The sequence below is a fragment of the Cottoperca gobio genome, chromosome 14, assembly GCF_900634415.1.
Source record: "Cottoperca gobio chromosome 14, fCotGob3.1, whole genome shotgun sequence".
Taxonomy (NCBI): Eukaryota; Metazoa; Chordata; class Actinopteri; order Perciformes; family Bovichtidae; genus Cottoperca; species Cottoperca gobio.
The window spans coordinates 8,560,430-8,576,973 of record NC_041368.1 but is presented as its reverse complement, the minus strand read 5'-3'; the positions used below and the strand labels follow the sequence as shown (position 1 = coordinate 8,576,973).

At 38.9% G+C, this 16,544-nt stretch overlaps 2 protein-coding genes across 2 annotated transcripts in view; one reads left to right on the top strand and one right to left on the bottom strand.

The window, feature by feature from the left end:
- Positions 1 to 1,473: 1,473 nt before the first annotated feature.
- LOC115019477 (wiskott-Aldrich syndrome protein family member 3) lies at positions 1,474 to 7,396 on the bottom strand. The gene is given in 10 exon segments (XM_075074145.1): positions 1,474 to 2,065; positions 2,571 to 2,676; positions 2,678 to 2,873; positions 2,957 to 3,178; positions 3,717 to 3,901; positions 3,991 to 4,108; positions 4,199 to 4,352; positions 4,451 to 4,585; positions 5,472 to 5,633; positions 7,104 to 7,396. Coding segments are annotated over 9 exon segments (1,407 nt in total). The 5' UTR covers positions 5,605 to 5,633; positions 7,104 to 7,396; the 3' UTR covers positions 1,474 to 1,907.
- The window catches only part of gsx1 (GS homeobox 1), a 34,609-nt gene continuing 24,942 nt past the window's right edge, over positions 6,878 to 16,544 (top strand). Inside the window, exons 1-3 of the mRNA XM_029449069.1 lie at positions 6,878 to 7,014; positions 10,606 to 10,704; positions 12,181 to 12,258. Of these exons, the coding sequence (XP_029304929.1) occupies positions 12,194 to 12,258 (65 nt within the window). The 5' untranslated portion in view covers positions 6,878 to 7,014; positions 10,606 to 10,704; positions 12,181 to 12,193. The remainder of the gene's footprint in view (positions 7,015 to 10,605; positions 10,705 to 12,180; positions 12,259 to 16,544) is intronic.

The window sequence follows — 16,544 nt, the reverse complement described above, 5'->3', positions numbered from 1 at the left end:
CTCAACTAACTAGGATTGTTTCAACATAAATGAACCAAGCTACAACCACTGTATCTTTACAACTTAATGTATATTTTATTATATCGGCTACAGCTTTTACCTGGTAACAACCATACCCTTTAACTACTTCATAACAACATGTACATACATCCGTCTAGAAGCATGAACTGTAAAGGGATTCATACATCATTTCATTCAATTGTTGAGTGGCATCTTTTGTAGGATTATTATTATTATTATAGCTATGACTGTGATCAATAACTAATTGAAAAAGAATATTAAATATAAAAAAGATAATAGCAATGTCAGAGGCTGATTGATTAGTCTAAAACAATGCCTTGCTGCTGACATGTGCACACTAAATACAACCTTATCATGTGTTTAGGTTATACTATAAATACAACTACATTGTTATGATGCCCAGTATCTAAGAGAGTTTAAGTTAAAAAGAGAAGAAAATGAGGAACAACAAAATAGTGAAGAAGAAAACAGTCAACATTATTTTCTTGCTGATACTGTATGTGTTTAATGATATGTCAACATTTTCAAAGACACACCACAGCAAATAATGACTTAATGGCAAAAAAATGTATTTACACTGACCATGATACCCTACTATACTTACCGTGGGTCACAAATTGAGGTAGCAAATACAAAATATTTAATGGAAGTACTCATCAAACAGTCACATTATATAGGGAGGGCTACATATAGTCCAACATATTATCAGGGATGTGTAATTCCATAAAATTATGAAAATAAATACTGACATTTCTTCAAAGAGTCACTCATTCATACATAATAGGCTTTTCTTTCTTTCACAACAGCCATTTTGACTTCTAATATGAAAAGTCCAGGTGTTACTTATACCTTCAATGATTGCTCTGTTTTATTCAAGAGCCCCAGTTAGCCATGACAGTGTGACAATGAGCCACCATGCACAGTACCAGGATCCTGAAACTAAAGCAGCTAAATGGAATTCAGCCAATCATTTCATTATTTATACCTGTGCTCTTCTTACTGCAGCATGTCAAAAAAATAAAAGGCCTTGTACTGGGATATCAGTTCTAAAGTCTACTGCACATTTCATTAATGGGTATGTTCAGGTTTCAGTTTACCAGGAGAGGAGATTTGATTAGAATACACAGTTTAGATCAGGGGTGTCAAACATCCGGCCCGGGGGCCAATCCCGGCCTGCAGGATGACTTTGCAAAGTGTAAAAATGAGTTGTTTTGAACATAAAGTAAAATACTGTTCCAGATACCTGTGACAAAATGTTTTGTGCCTTTGTACATACACTGTGAGCTGTAAGTTGTAATGCACACGTGTAAATGATAAACTGAGGCATAATATTGTTGGAATTGCACCTTTTTTTCTTAAGAAATGTCAGGTTGTTTATGTTTTGTAAAAAGATAGTTCATTAAATTTGAACATTATCAGAATGTACTTTCTTGCACTAAGAAGAACGGAACAATTTGGAGTTGTCGTTATTTACAGGTTATTATGCTGTGATTTTACTGGTCCGGCCCACTTGAGAGCAAATTGTGCTGTATGTGGCCCCTGAACTAAAATGAGTTTGACACCCCTGGTTTAGATTGACAAAGTGAGAAAACTAAATGGCTCACATTTATTCAGTGGTAGAAAACTAAACATTTAGTTAACAGACAATTCATGGGAATCTGAAAATTCAGAATGGTGCAAACCAGCTGCTCATCCAATTTCTTCATGGCAAATGAATGTAGCAGGACATTGATAATACAAGATGAAGTACTGGTGCTCTGGCAGCGGTGGGTTGGTATGTAGAGTCCACTAGATGGAGCCAAAGAAAGTGATTCACAGTTTTGCTTTATTTGCACTGAAGATCCAATAAAGCAAATCTTCAGCCAGGTGCTACACTTTGGCTTTGGTCAGTCTGACCACTCGTTTTCATCCAGCTCAGAGTCATCTTCAGAGTCACTGTACTCCACCGCAATGCGGCGGGACAGAATGGTGGCCACGTCATTGCCCGCCGGCTCCCGCTTGTTCTGCTGCTCCTGCTGCTCTTGAACTTTCTTCAGCTGGATGCCTAAATAGAGCACACATACAGTATATTAAAATAAGATCACATATTGTACACCTGTCACGCACAGAACATGTACAATCGTATAGATTTATACAATCATGCACAATAAAAGCTTTTACACACCAGTAGCCTTTTTTTGGTGAGGATTAATTCACAGAACAGAAATATTACACGGCTTTAAAGCTGCTCAATTTGCTTTTTCTTCTGATTTTTCTGAGCTAATGCACTGAAGTATCAACCAATCACAATGTGCGGAACGGGTTGAGTTGCACCTATATTGCGTATTAAACTACAACACGGATGTTCCGTCGTCTAAACCAAAGACGGCAAACTTTATTACTCCTTTCGACTTTGACAAAGGTACGGCATACCAGACTCGCTCCCTCCATTCACAATAAAAGCTCTAGACATAATAATCACGGGTGATAATTTCGCATTTTTTGTAATGTTTATTCGTTAAGCTTCTGGTGTGTAAAGGCCTTAAAAGTGCACAAATACCCCGACTCACCCATGCGGATGGCGGACAGCAAGTCACTTCTCGCATCTCTCACTGGTTTAGTCTCAGCTCCGCTGTGTTCACTGTGTCCCGCTAGGTGTGAGGGTGCAGCTGAGGGAGGTAGGTGGAGGTGGGGGACCTGGGGGAGGAGGGAACATGTGCGACCCTAGAGGAGGTACAGGTGGGAGCGCGTAGCCCGGGCCTACGTGCAAAACTCCATTATGTGGTGTTGGTGGTAGCGCACCCAGAGGAAAACCAAAGGCTGTCTGGGCTGATGGGATGGGTGGGCCTGGGGCAGGAGGAGGGGGGAGAGCGCTGGAGATGAAAGAAAGAGGATTATGTTGCGGTGGAAGAGAGATACATTTAATTCTTTCTCTGGTTTTGCAACAATAACATACTTGTAATCTGCAGGTGGACGGATTGAACCATTCAGTCGGTGTGCAGCGTGAGGCTCTCCTGTGGCGTAGGTTACTCTCTTGTAGTTGACATCAATGCTGTGGTATTCATGCTCCACAGGTGGCGAGGGGTGTGCGTTCCCAGGCACGTAATCATGTGACTTGGCATGATTACAAGCAGCGTGGACAGGCACAGGAGGGATGGGGTAGTCTAGGAGGTCAGGCCTGGATAAACAATGAAAAAAAACAGAGAGCTTTTTTTACCGTTGCAGTCACATATCCAGATGGTGGATTTGTTGTTATAAAATCAAAACTGAAGCTTTACAAAACGGAGACATTGCTATTTGAGCCTCAGATCTACCCCACATACTGAAGTAAAGTTGAGATTTTATTCCTCACAATTTTTGCCTTTAAATTTTCCAGATATCTACATTTGATCTTGATTATCATAATTCTGCATGCAACACAGTTATACAATCTTTTCAAAGGTACTTTTGCAAGATAAATGTTGCCTTTCTTAGATAATTAAAACTACAGATTGATACTTGTTATTGTGGACACACAGACGTTGTGCATGACTTTTCAGTGAATATAAAACTAGCCTAAAACATTTCTTATGCAGAAAGAACAGACGCATCAATTACCTACTGCAAAACAGTTCTCCTAAGCTGTGCAGTTTGTGACATTTTATATGTTGATAACATTTAAAAACACAAATTCCCCAGGTTGCATCTCTATCTTTGGTCAGAAAAAAAACACTAACCTGCCGTCTGGGGAGAGCGAGCTCTCAGACGAAGCCCCTCGGCGGAGACTCTGTGGATGGCGGTGATCTGGACGAAGCTCTTTATCGAACGCCATCATGTTCCACTCTTGCCTGCGGTTTCGAGCCTTTCTCACCTTCTTTACCTCTCGCTGAAGGGTGCTGCTTTCCACACATTGCTTTTGTTCCTAGGAAAGGTGGATAGAGGGACAGAAAAGGACATGAGTACCCATTTTCCAAAAATAAATAAAAAGCAGTAGGTAGAGTGTGATCTTACCCTTTGCTTCCGCCTTTCTCTCCTCTTGTCCTCGGTGTCCTGAAGCATTTTATCCTTCCACAATTCAAAGAAGTACGACGGGTCTGAGTAGAATTTCATCGCATCAATGGAATCCTCTCTGTATTTAAAAAACAATTTCACACATGAAATGAGAAAACTGAAACTGTAACCTGTTTGGATGTTGTAGTTTGTACAACGCATGCAGTACCTGTAGGCAGTGAGGGTGCTGAGGGGAGGAGGCCTGTCGCTGCTGTTGTGCATCTCAGCCACAGAGTTCGGAGTACTGTCTTTGGACAAAACCTGCTGGTCCTGCACAGTAGAGCTTTTAAATGCCTTCCTCATGTTAATGTCCTGAAGAGAGACTACAAACCAGGAACACAAAATGTGTTAGGTTTAATATCAAGCATGTGAGAGTGAAAGAAAATAAGAACAACAGATAGATGATTTCCAGTGAACTAACCCTCCTCCACGCTGGAGTCCAGCTGGGTGACCTTGACGGCCAAGCGGTCGATGCGGTCCTGGAGAGAGTTGGCGCGCACATAAAAAGTGTTGGCTTCGCTAAAAAGCTCTCCAAAAACATTTTCTGCTTGTTTACCTGCAATCAGAGCAAAGAACCAGAAGCAAAGGGGAGGGAAGAAAAGGAGCCGTTAATACATAGACAGTTGTTTCAAACCTCTGAAGTGCAGCATATTACATGACACAGGAAAATGTTGTATTTTATAATGTTTGTACATTTCTGAAGCCATTCGATTTCTCTGGATTATACACTAGCATTAAATGTTTGGTCCACGGCCCGCACAGAACAGCATTAATGGCACACGTCAAAGAGCTCAGATCCTCTTAATGTAGAAGCTATCTTTAGACTGTTTGTTTCTCTAAGCTCCTGTAACTTCACTAAATCCACACACACACACACACACACACACACAACACACACACACACACACACACACACACACACACACACACACACACTTTTAGTTTCAGAGGACTATAACACGATTGCAATACACATTTTTTGATGTACTCGAAAACCTAAATGAACATTTGAAGAGTCTCAACTGTTATTTGTTTTTGTTGTTTCCAATAGTGATGTTAGTTAGATTTGGTTAGGTCAGAGCAATGGAATATAAAATCATCCATCTTTGCCCATTACATCTCAGCCTTTCTTACCCTCAGATGCACAAACTACAGGTTAGCAAACTTCTTTTTAAAATACAAAAATGTGATATTATTGGTTATCGTATTGTATCGGCCATGAGAAGCAGGTAATTATCGTATCGTTTGAAAAAATCCCTAAAATGACACTTGACCTCCACCATTCCTTGACTTAACAGGCTTGTTTTACGCTATTTTGAGGTGATTTTGCTCAACGGTTAGATCAAGTCATACAGCTTCCCACCTGTAATGTCCCACATTAAAGAAGCATCTGAACATGCTTTGATACAAACATAGCTAAATATGAGTGTCTGTGATCTTACTCAGACTACTGAGCTGGCGGATGATAGCGGACAGCGTATTGTTGGTGACACATTCCAGCTCGTTGCCTATCCCATCAGGCACTGCACCGTGGCACAGGTGCCGAGGCTGAATGTTTCTCTTGACCAAAGGCATGACCCCCCCTCACATTTCGACCACAGCACCTGCTGGGGGACAGAGGACAGCTCATTGTATACTACAGTACCACCTGCAGGGCATACTATCAACACATAAATCTGTATACCTAAAGCAACGTCAACGGTAATCAAACATGTCTAAAAGCATCGAGTTCAAGTTAATACAAGCAACTGTTACCGTATCGTTATTCCTTTTCTCCTTTTCCAGGTTTACCTTCTCTAAAATTTTACAGGTGTCAGATACAAATAGACACTAAAAATGTATATAAATAGTCAAATAAAAAACCTGTTGTAATTGTTTGCTATCTAAACTGAATTTAACATTTAAAATCAGCAGTAATCCTTTTTTGTTTTTATTATATTAGTTTAAAAAGAGTGGGGAAAAGTACAATAGACGGCATCAAAATTAAACATTTTTTGTTGATTTTTGTTGTGTTGAATACTGGACCACTTGCTGTTGAATGCCACAATTTATCACCACCTATCAAAGTGGTACACCTATTGTATGTTTTTGGGTTTAAAAAAACAAAACATGTTTAACAACAGCTGTTTTATTCAGCAAGCGTTTTGTGATAAAAGAGCTGTGAAGACCACAAATGTGGCAGTTTTTAAGTAAATTTGCAAGTCACTTTACACTCCTTTACAGAATGGACTTGAAACAAGGGATTGAGTGATTGCCAGTAATTACAGGTAGGGGTGAGCCAGCACACTAGTAACAATAACGACATCACCATAATTTTTTTATTCTGTGCACCAAACAAGTCACAGAGAACCTCTGAATGCTTGATTACACAGGGGAGTATGGAGCTGCTTCACTGACAGTGAGAGTTTAAAACTAGAACACCAACATTAAATTCACATTCAAGCAATTTTAACAAATATGAAGCATGAAATAAAGTCACACATTCGGAGTCAATTCCTCGGTTTCTAGGAAAGCATGCAGCAGACATTTTTAATCGGTCTACTATTTTCCTCATTTGAGCTGTAGCAATTGCAGAAATAAAAATTACATCTTTTTTTACAAACATATTAAGTGCTTGAGAGCTACATACAGACAAGATGTGCTTTAGCTGTGATGAAGTTTATGTGAGTGTGTGAACTAAACAAATGAAAGATTAAATAAATGTTAATAAATCCAAAAATACTGACCAGGGCAAGAAAAAAAAAGATAATTTTGCATGTCGATATTTTTATGAAAGTATTCAATTTTAAAATAGCCTATTAAATTGTGTTTTCAGGCGAGCGTAATTTTCCCATAATTCAGTGCGTGAGGTCAATCCGAACTCTGCTACTATGCTAATGCTAGGCTAGCACGTAGGTCCTGGCTGCCTTGGAGGCTCTTTGAAGCGGCTGTCAGTCACATAAATGTTTGTTCTTCTTGAGAGAAAGATTAAACGTCTAACAGCAGGTAACTTTTTCAAAACACGAAACATGGGCTATCCAACAACGTGTCAGGGGCACCAGCAGATACTTAAAAGCACAATGTATCTATCCTACCATAGAGTTGCCGTTGGGTTAGCTTGTTCGTTGGCTCAACGTACGTTTTTTTCACGTCAGCACGCCGCGAGTGAACAGTGAAGGTCTGGTCCAAGCTGTTTTATCCAAATTAAACAAACTCTTTGCTGGCCTGCTACAATAGTGCGCTGGACACTGATGGTAGTCATCTCTGCAGAGCGGAGTTCACTCTGAAAACAAATCTCTCAGGTCCAAATCACAGCTTGAGCCACGCGGGGATTTAGCCAGCAGATTTACTCCTGTCATCCAATCACAGTCACCAGCCCTTTGACATGCTGTGCTGCTGACATGCTTTTATTTCCGGACGTATTAGTCCTTTTTATGGACTATAAGTCCTTAGCTGCCTTCTATGAATCGGATATTAATATGACAGTTTCTAATTATTAATAGCCTAAGCCTAAATCTTAAAATAACTGATTTTGTCCCAAACTGAAACATATTCAATCTATAGTGTGATGAAGAATTTTTCCTGATGGACACATTTTTTGATAGAGACTAATTGATTATTTCACTATAGCTTCAACACTAAAGTTAGATTAAATTCATAGAGCATTTTTTTTTTTTTTTAGGATAATGAACTTCCAAAAGTAGGTTGCATCTAGTTCTGCTATCCTCTATGTCAGGGCTATGAAACATGCGGCCCGGGGACAACACCCTGGCCCGCCAGAGGGTCCAATCTAGATACCTATGACAAAATGTTTTGTGCCTTTGTAGCTACATTGTGATCTGTAAATTGTAATGCACATGTGTAAATGATACACTGAGGCATAATATTGTTGGAATTGCACCTTTAAAAAAAAAAAAAAAACATTTTCAGAATGTACTTTCTTGCACTAAGATGAAGGGAACAATTTGGAGTTGTCGTTATTTATAGGTGGTTATGCTGTGATTTTACTGGTCCGGCCCACTTGAGAGCAAATTGTGCTGTATGTGGCCCCTGAACTAAAATGAGTTTGACACCCCTGCTCTATGTACTCTCATAATTATTCATGTATTGCATTTAATCAAAAATGTGTTTTTTATTTGAACCTTCTTCAACTTTTCTCAGTTCTCCCACAATTTTTGTTTCAAACCATCCACTCGACATAAACAGCAATATGTCAGTATTAACATTTTATTGCGGACGACCTGGATTAATAGTGAAAAGAAACACTCAGCATTTGATTTGAAAGCTACACACACACACACACACACACACACACACACACACACACACACACACACACACACTGCTCTATTCTCACAGATGGCATCATCTGGATTGCGGGAGGGACTACTGTAACCCAGATATAGGGGCTTAAATCTTAATAAGTAGCACGCCGTGATTCTATAACTCATTGTGATTACATGCGTTTTGCTTGTTTCATGGAGACACTGTTTAATGCAACTATCTTTATGTCATCTGCATTGGAGGTTGGTTTAATGTTCAAGGTAACTGATTTGGTTGAATGCTAAGAGAATTTGAAGCGTGCAAGCAAACATTATTTACATAGTAGTAGTACTTTTCAAACAGAAGTTAAAAAGTGCATTCCATGAAAAAGAAAGCAGGAAAGAGGGGTGGAAGAGACGGTGTATAAAAACAGGAATAAGAATGTGTACAAGCCACAGAAGAAATTTATAAAAGTTATAAAATCAAGAAAAATACAAAATTAAAATGAAAATGAAAAGAAAAATGTGCTCAGGCTTAAAGATGCAGCAGACAGATTTCTTTATGTGCTCTGTCTGTTTTTGTTTTATACGATATGCAAATTAACTGTAACTTTCCTAAAATATTAATAGTCTTTTTTTTTTAGACAATAATTACGTGGGCTAACTAATAATGTTTTGAGAAGAAATATTTAGCTATGACGGTTGTTTCTTACAGTAGGTTATTCTTGGGGTTCCCAGGGACCTCGGTCGGTAGTCCATGAACGTTGAATACATTGATAGGATGAGTGTTAAATAAGATGCAAAAGATGAATTGTATGCGTTTTCCATCTTATATTAAGGCAAACAATGTGCAGGAAATCAGATTCAGTGAAAGAAGTAGAGCAGCCTCACATTGGATTATAGCTCCAAAGCTTTGTTTGAACGTACGCACAGTATTCGTATCATAATAAAGCTGATTACAATATGTCAGTGTAATGGTCAGCCTATTAAGCAAAGAAACACTTCAAATATTTTCTATTTCTGACTCTTTTGGCATATCGTGTACTGGGAGCAAAGCATTTTGCTGAGGGGTCTCCTACATGTTTTAGACGGCGCCATAATCTCTTGGCCAGCTCAGAAGTATTAACCCCAATACAGTACTTACCCTTTCCCATTATCAGCATCATTGACCCTGCTGGTTTCACACAATGTAGCCAACCACCAGCTTACCCACTTACTGCACACCGGCCCAAACACTAACACCTCTATCATCCATTACACACAGACGCCCACACTGCCTCTCCTCTGATATTTGTCCTCCCATTATGGCTTTCTGGTCCTACTCCATATTGATCACTGCCAATGCCTTGTCAGTTATTACCCTGTAAGTGAGCGTATGTGTATGTATAAATCCCTAATATTTGTGTTTAGCTCATGTTTAGCTTTAAGTTAGAATAATAACCTTATTCGACAATATCTGGCTGTATCAAAGGAAAGTCTGTGTAGTATTTCTTTGTCAAAATAATGAATAACCTTTAAAGAGAGAATTGTTGACTTCATTTTGAAGTAAAGTGGGATTAATCAGACAAGCACCCACAGGTGAAGAAGTGATTCAGGGTCCCTTAACTTGTGGTATCCATGTCTGCCAGAGTCATGACACATTTAAAGCTTCATTCAGTGTGTTGGAAAGTTTTGTCTTTGCAGTAAAGTCTCCATAACAGGGCTGCTCATGTACCAGCCTTTTATTAAAGGGGCAGTTAAAGTTTAGTTTATTCGTTACAAGGAGGGAGCTTTCCGATGTTTGAAAAAATAACCTTGATGATGTCATTTAATCTAATGAAATTTGATAGTTTAAATTGCCTTATTGGAAATATAGGTTAGAGCATTCTTTGAGTTTGATCTCTGGACTAAAATCCAGGACATCTCCGCCTCTCCTGCTTTGTGAGTCCCGTAACTTTATGAAAATACTAAACTAACTCGTCTATTTAGCTGTCATTAGGTGCCAAACTCAGTATTATTCCTCTGATGCTCATACTCTTACTTCTCACTTGGTGCCATCTGTTGGTTATTGTTGGAAACACAAGTGAATGAGCAGATAGTGGGATTAAAAATATATGTCCTTTTAGATTATTGTAAGGATTTCTAGATATGTCATTAAATACAGTTGTAAGCAGCCCAATAGGATTCCTATCGCTATGAATATATATATATATATATATATATATATATATATATAACATTTTGACAGGAGCTGCCCTCTCTATGTGATGTGTGTATTTCATTGTGATTCATATGTGATATGAGGCTTTGCACAAAGACAGATATGTTTAAATTAATATGTTTCTACATCGAATAGATCCTGCTGCTGAAGTGAGCGATGAAGAAGAAGTCAAGGAACAGCACTCAAGTTACCTGTTGAGTCCTGCTCTTCACCTCAGACAACCAGAAATCCCAGGTAATCCCAGGAGATCAATTAACACTTGTATAAAAACATTTAGAAAACCAAGAACTTTATGTGAATATAATGCCATTAAAAAGGCATTTTCCTCTTGTATTTGGGGATATGATAAAACAATTCCAAATCAAGGGTTTATAGCTTTTTTCAGAGCTTTCAACCATTTCACATGGTCATCAGCAGCAGAAATTTGCTCATGTTGTCTCAATAGCTGTGATCATGTCTTCCATAGCACTTGTGGCCTTAAAGTTAAACTTTGAAGTTCATTCTTGAACTTGCGTATTAAAATCCAAACCTAACTCAAAGTCCACTTACTAGTTTTTGTGGGCGCTTTCAACAATATCGGAAAGTATCGTTTGGGTTTTTTTCTAATTGTTTGTATATAACTGAAGTTTAGTTGATTTGATTAAAATAATTAACCACACCTATGTCTGTAAAAATAGTTATATGTATCTAAATTTTTGTTTTGTGACAATTTAACAGTACCGCTATTCTCTTCTACAATAACAAATCATTCAAATTCACCGTACCTTGTCATTATGAAGCTATCATCAAGTAATTATCCAACTGTTTTTTTCTCCTCTTGTTTACAATGGGCCTTTACAAAACACAAAACCTTAAATTTTCCCATAGCAGAGCGCAGCACATCACACGACAGTGGGAAAAATAATCAGCCGGAGCTTAAGGCCGTATCAAAAGCCTCACAGTTCCTGAGCAGCCGTCTTTAGAGGGGGTGACTCTTAGAATGCCTCAGCTTGTTTGTCTCATGGTTTAAGTGGTGCACATAGCCATGGAAAGATCATTAAATCACTGTTTTACCACTTGGCTTAATCCCCACAACAAAAGGGGAAGATAAAAAAAAAAAAAAGAAAATGGAGAGAAAAAAGTAGTGGGCGAGATTAAGTAGAAACTTGATGGATCTAAACTGACGGCTCTGTTTCCCAGCGTTGCTAAGGGGAGTTAAGAATCTTGATTCCACATCTCCCAGGCTGAGGAGTGGCTGCTGATCGGACGTTCCCTGTTCCCCCGGCAGTGGCCAGCCGCGCTGTTAGTGTCCGCTGCCGTGGCCATCTGCCGGATTAACCAGCAGGATATATTTTTATAGAGAGCATCCTATTCATATCCTGCCTGCAAAGGTTTACATTAAGGTTGAACTCGGGTGCACTTACAATGGCAGATGAAGTAAGCTCTATCCTTCTTACAGCACCCCTCCCCATCTTCTCACTGTTTGGGAGACTGATAGCACTGGGTTGAAAGGAGCTGCTTCACCGTGGCATGAAAGAGGATCTCAATGCAATGCCACTGTCTGCTGCTGATTTTGTTTCACGCGCTGACAATAAAGTGGTGCCCAGCATGAAAAAAACATTTGTATGTGCCAAGTGCGATTGTTTCTTCTAATAGGCATCAACAGGCCAACTTCTCTGTGTTACCATACAGGTGAACTCATTCCTGGGAAAATGTTTTTTTCTTTCTCAGCCTTGTAGGCGCGATGGCGTCCCCCTTTTTCCTCGGCCTAACGGGATTAGTCGTGCCAGTGCTACCCCGGCTGTCACGGTACTGTCTACTTCCCATCTCTCTTCTGGGCCTCTAATGTGATTAACCCATTCCCTGTGGTCCAAATGGTTCTGGAGGGTGGGTAGAGGGGGGAGGGGAGGAGGGGGGCACCTCCCTGGCACGTTACTCCCCATGCATAACTCGCCATCGTTGGCACCTTTGTCAGGCAGGAAGGACCGAGGTCGAGGGTCTGTGACGGTGTGGAGATGAGTAAAAGTGGCTGAGGAAAGAATTCATAATCTCGGACAATTAAAATGATACATTTATTATGGAAACCATTTTAACTTTAGAGTAGTAGTTGTCTTAAAATCTTAAATGTGGATCCACTAGGCTTTCCACATTCAAACACTAGATCCCACTTTACCAGCCCGCTGTGTTTTAAACCTGATCACCATCTATTCAAAACACCTCAATCATTCATGAAATCTGTTCAGGCTGATTTGTATTATGGCGTTTGCTTTCACAGACATCAGCCCTGAATATTTACTGCTTGCTTAAGTGGAGACAATAATGATTGCCTACACCCATCATCTTGTCAAATGTCAGTGTTGAGGGGCTTCGCCTGTTTAACACATGTCACGCTCATTTTCATATCATCTGTCGTAAGTCTCCGTCAGGGCATCTGCTGCACGCAGAGGACCACATGCCCTTTGCCACCGCTCAGAGGGAGAAGCCTCCAAACCAAAGGAATACATAAAAAACCCAGAAGTGAAATCACCTTTACAGTGGCAAACACTTGGCACTTCACATTTCTATATGTGCGGTGACGTACGGCATACTGTAGCTCCTCGGTATAATGAGGACCATTCATTAACATGTGCATGAAAACTGTGAATCTGACTCTTTCAGACTCGAGAAGTGAAAGATCATGCTGGTTAAAACACCAATATAAAAATAAATGGATCGACTAATTTAATATATTAATCAGGTTTATTTAAATACTGTATTTTCTTGGAGAAAACAAATTGGCTACTCAGACGCACAACAATTACTGTAATAAAACCAGCAAATAAAAATATTAGCTTAACTAATTTAAAACCTGTTTTCATCACAGGCAAAAGTTCCTTGCACCCTGTTTTGTGAAAGCCAGGAAAACAACAGTCCCTGTCCAACAACATCTACCCGCATGCTGTGTGAAGCAGCGCTTCACGTGAGCGCACAACCTCGGTCAGGCGACGGCACAAAGAATTAGGAGTCTTAATTAAGATTTTTTACAACTCTACATGTGCTGTTCATATGCGAGACAACAGGCTTGAGGAGGGCGGGGTGCGGTGGATCCCTAAACAGCTGCCTGCTTTGAAACAAAACCGAAAGTTAACATGGAGATCCACACAATGAAGGAATTTGCGTCACTTTACTTTTAGCCTCAAAGAAATTCTATAAGATTGTTTATATGTCAGTGCAAACCTTCAGTTTGTGCATATATTGAGTGTACATATTTATATTGAGGCATGAAAGAGCAAAGAGAAAACAATTCAACATTGTGGCTGAAAGACAATACCATGCATGAGGGGGTAGCGCCCCTTGTGTGGAGATTTGGTGGGTTTCCAATCCTGATATCCAACCCAGCACCATGTAATGGAAGGTGACACTTATTGTATTAGCAGGGGCTAATGAGTGTCTAAAAGCCTGTGTGACTGTGTGCGCCGAGGAATCTCATCGTGTGTGTTGGGTGGAAGGAAGAAAGGACAATATCTTTGCAAAGTAGACGAGGCCATAAAGTGCAGCCACGCGAGGCCTCTGTGAGTTTCAAGCACTTCAATTCTAATAGAGATATAATGAGGAGAGAATGAGTAGCCAGCTTTATCTGATGCCCAATTCAGATTGGTTTAGACAGGTAAACTTCATCTGTATTCACAAAGTCATAAAATAAACTGGAATCTGGAACAGCCGCCCCGCTTTCAGACAAAGTGTGAAATCCTGGGTTTCCTGTGCCCCAGAGCCAAAATGTTCTTGTCTCTAAGGAATATTAACAAATTAAATTATTTTCCCCCAAGAGGCAACGCCCAGAGGCTTCTTACAGCCAAAGACAATAGTAAGCATTCACAGGTGTGTTTAACCTCAATCATTCTAATTGGTATTCAATAAAAGCAGCACCAAAGAAAATCAAACTCATATTTGACTGCTTTACATTAAACTAAGGGACTGTTTCCTTTTAGTTTATTCTGTGTTAACCTCGTTTTGAATGCCGTATGTGTCACTGCTCATCGTGCAATATTTATAAACCAAATTACACGTAGGGCAAAAAATGACATTACACCGAAGAGCAGGAGCCACTATCTTTATTTATGTGCTTCATTAGCATTTGATTCTTTCTGTTATTCACATTAATGAGACAATTTTGTGCATCTTACTGTTAGAACACTACAGACCTCAGATAAAGTCCAATTCCGTGGTAGACCAGCAAAATAGATCAATGTTGCAAAAATACCTTTGATTGATTGATCTGTTCTGCCAAGGCGACGTAACATTCATATAGTTTTATATCTTCCTCTTTGAATTAAGTATTTAGATCCATCGACTAAAATATACAACAAGATGACAGCCACTGATAAAAATCTATTTATATTATATTTTGCTTGGAATATTCTTCACAAATGCAATTGGTTGGAATGATGAAGTTGTGCAAAACGGATCATGCAGCCTCATAAAAACAGTAAATGGTGGTGTAGTACTACCTTATAACCACAAGGTGGATATCTAACTAAATGAATTGGGCATCATTGTCAATGTTCCTTAAACTGCCTTATTATGCTGTTGATTTTAATTTAATGTTCTGTTATTGTTCAGAAACATGTAATAATAATAATAATAATAATAATAATAATAATAATAATAATAATAATAATAATAATCAACCTTATTTGTATAGTACCTTTCATGCAATAAATGCAGCGCAACATGCTTTACAACAAGGGAAAGTAGAATGAACATAAAACATGGATAAAATGCCAAGTTATTGGAAAATAACATGGGAGTAAAATACACATGATCATAGTGGAAATATGATCAGAATAAAATATAAGATGAAATAAACAAAACAGGATGGAAAATAAAACCTACTGAAAAAAAGTTTAAATATTAAAATCAGTACTCTTTTCTTTCTTCAGTGGTGGACATCCAATAAAATGTATTTAGGCTCTTTAGAATAAGTCTCTTAAATGATAATTATTTTTTAAAACTGTACAGCAGTAACGTGTAGTAATGCAATCCAAAGCTCTGTCAGTTGTAAACTTCTTCTACTGGAGCCATACATATAGATCTACTGCACTGCACAGAGGCCTTAGTCAATATATAAACCACCATAAGTTATATATCCTGCATTAAACAGCTACTTTGGGCTTTCAGTGATAAAATGTCTGTACATCTCATGTAAGGGATATGTTCATTTACTGTTTATGTCTGACTGGGTTACAGTAGCACACAAATCCGTTAAAACAAGGACAAAGTCAGAGTTTTTGGTATTTATAATAAATACAGGGCATGTGGGCTTTAAGGCCTTTTCACACTGTTGTAAATTCAAGCCTTACAAGCGTCCTGTCCCTTAAGGAAGAGAACATCATGGGAATTTTAAAATGTACGGTCATGTCTTTGGGCTTTCAGCATATCCTTCTGTAAAGTGATTTATCATGTATGATAATAGTTTAATTTCCTCCAACATGACCAAAGTGAAGCTCTCTGGGAAGTCCACGATGAACAATCATTTTAAAGGTAAATTCTGAGGTCAGGTGTCACATGCAGTCAACTGTTTCAGAGCAGTATTTGTGTTTTTACGCTTCTTCAACAAATGTATTGACTGTATGAAGTAACACATATTTGATATCCTTCACTTCAACACTTTCCATCGTAATGTCTTAAAACATAAGAAACTTATTCATCTTTGTCACTGAAGCTTCTGCCAAATATTCCATGCAAGCGGCCCTCGTCTCCTCTTTGGGCCAAGGTAGCAATAAATAACAGCAGCTGAGAGTGTTTGGCATTTTTATACATGACCATTAGAATAATGATATGTCAACAGTTTAATTATCACAGGTACAACCTCTGTCTGAAAGCCAGTGCTGCCGCTATCCTGGGTATCAGTCATTCTGCATGTGTGTCCTTTATTTTTGGTCAGAAATGTTAATGTAGTACTCTAACCCATCATTACCTCATTGCTTAATAATGTAATGAGGTGCAAAAGCTGACAGTTATTGCGGATCTTGATTGAAAACCAATATTATCTTAATTGAACACCACACATCTGTTTGAGGTACGCAACTCTTTTTTTTTTATTATTGAGGAAATTC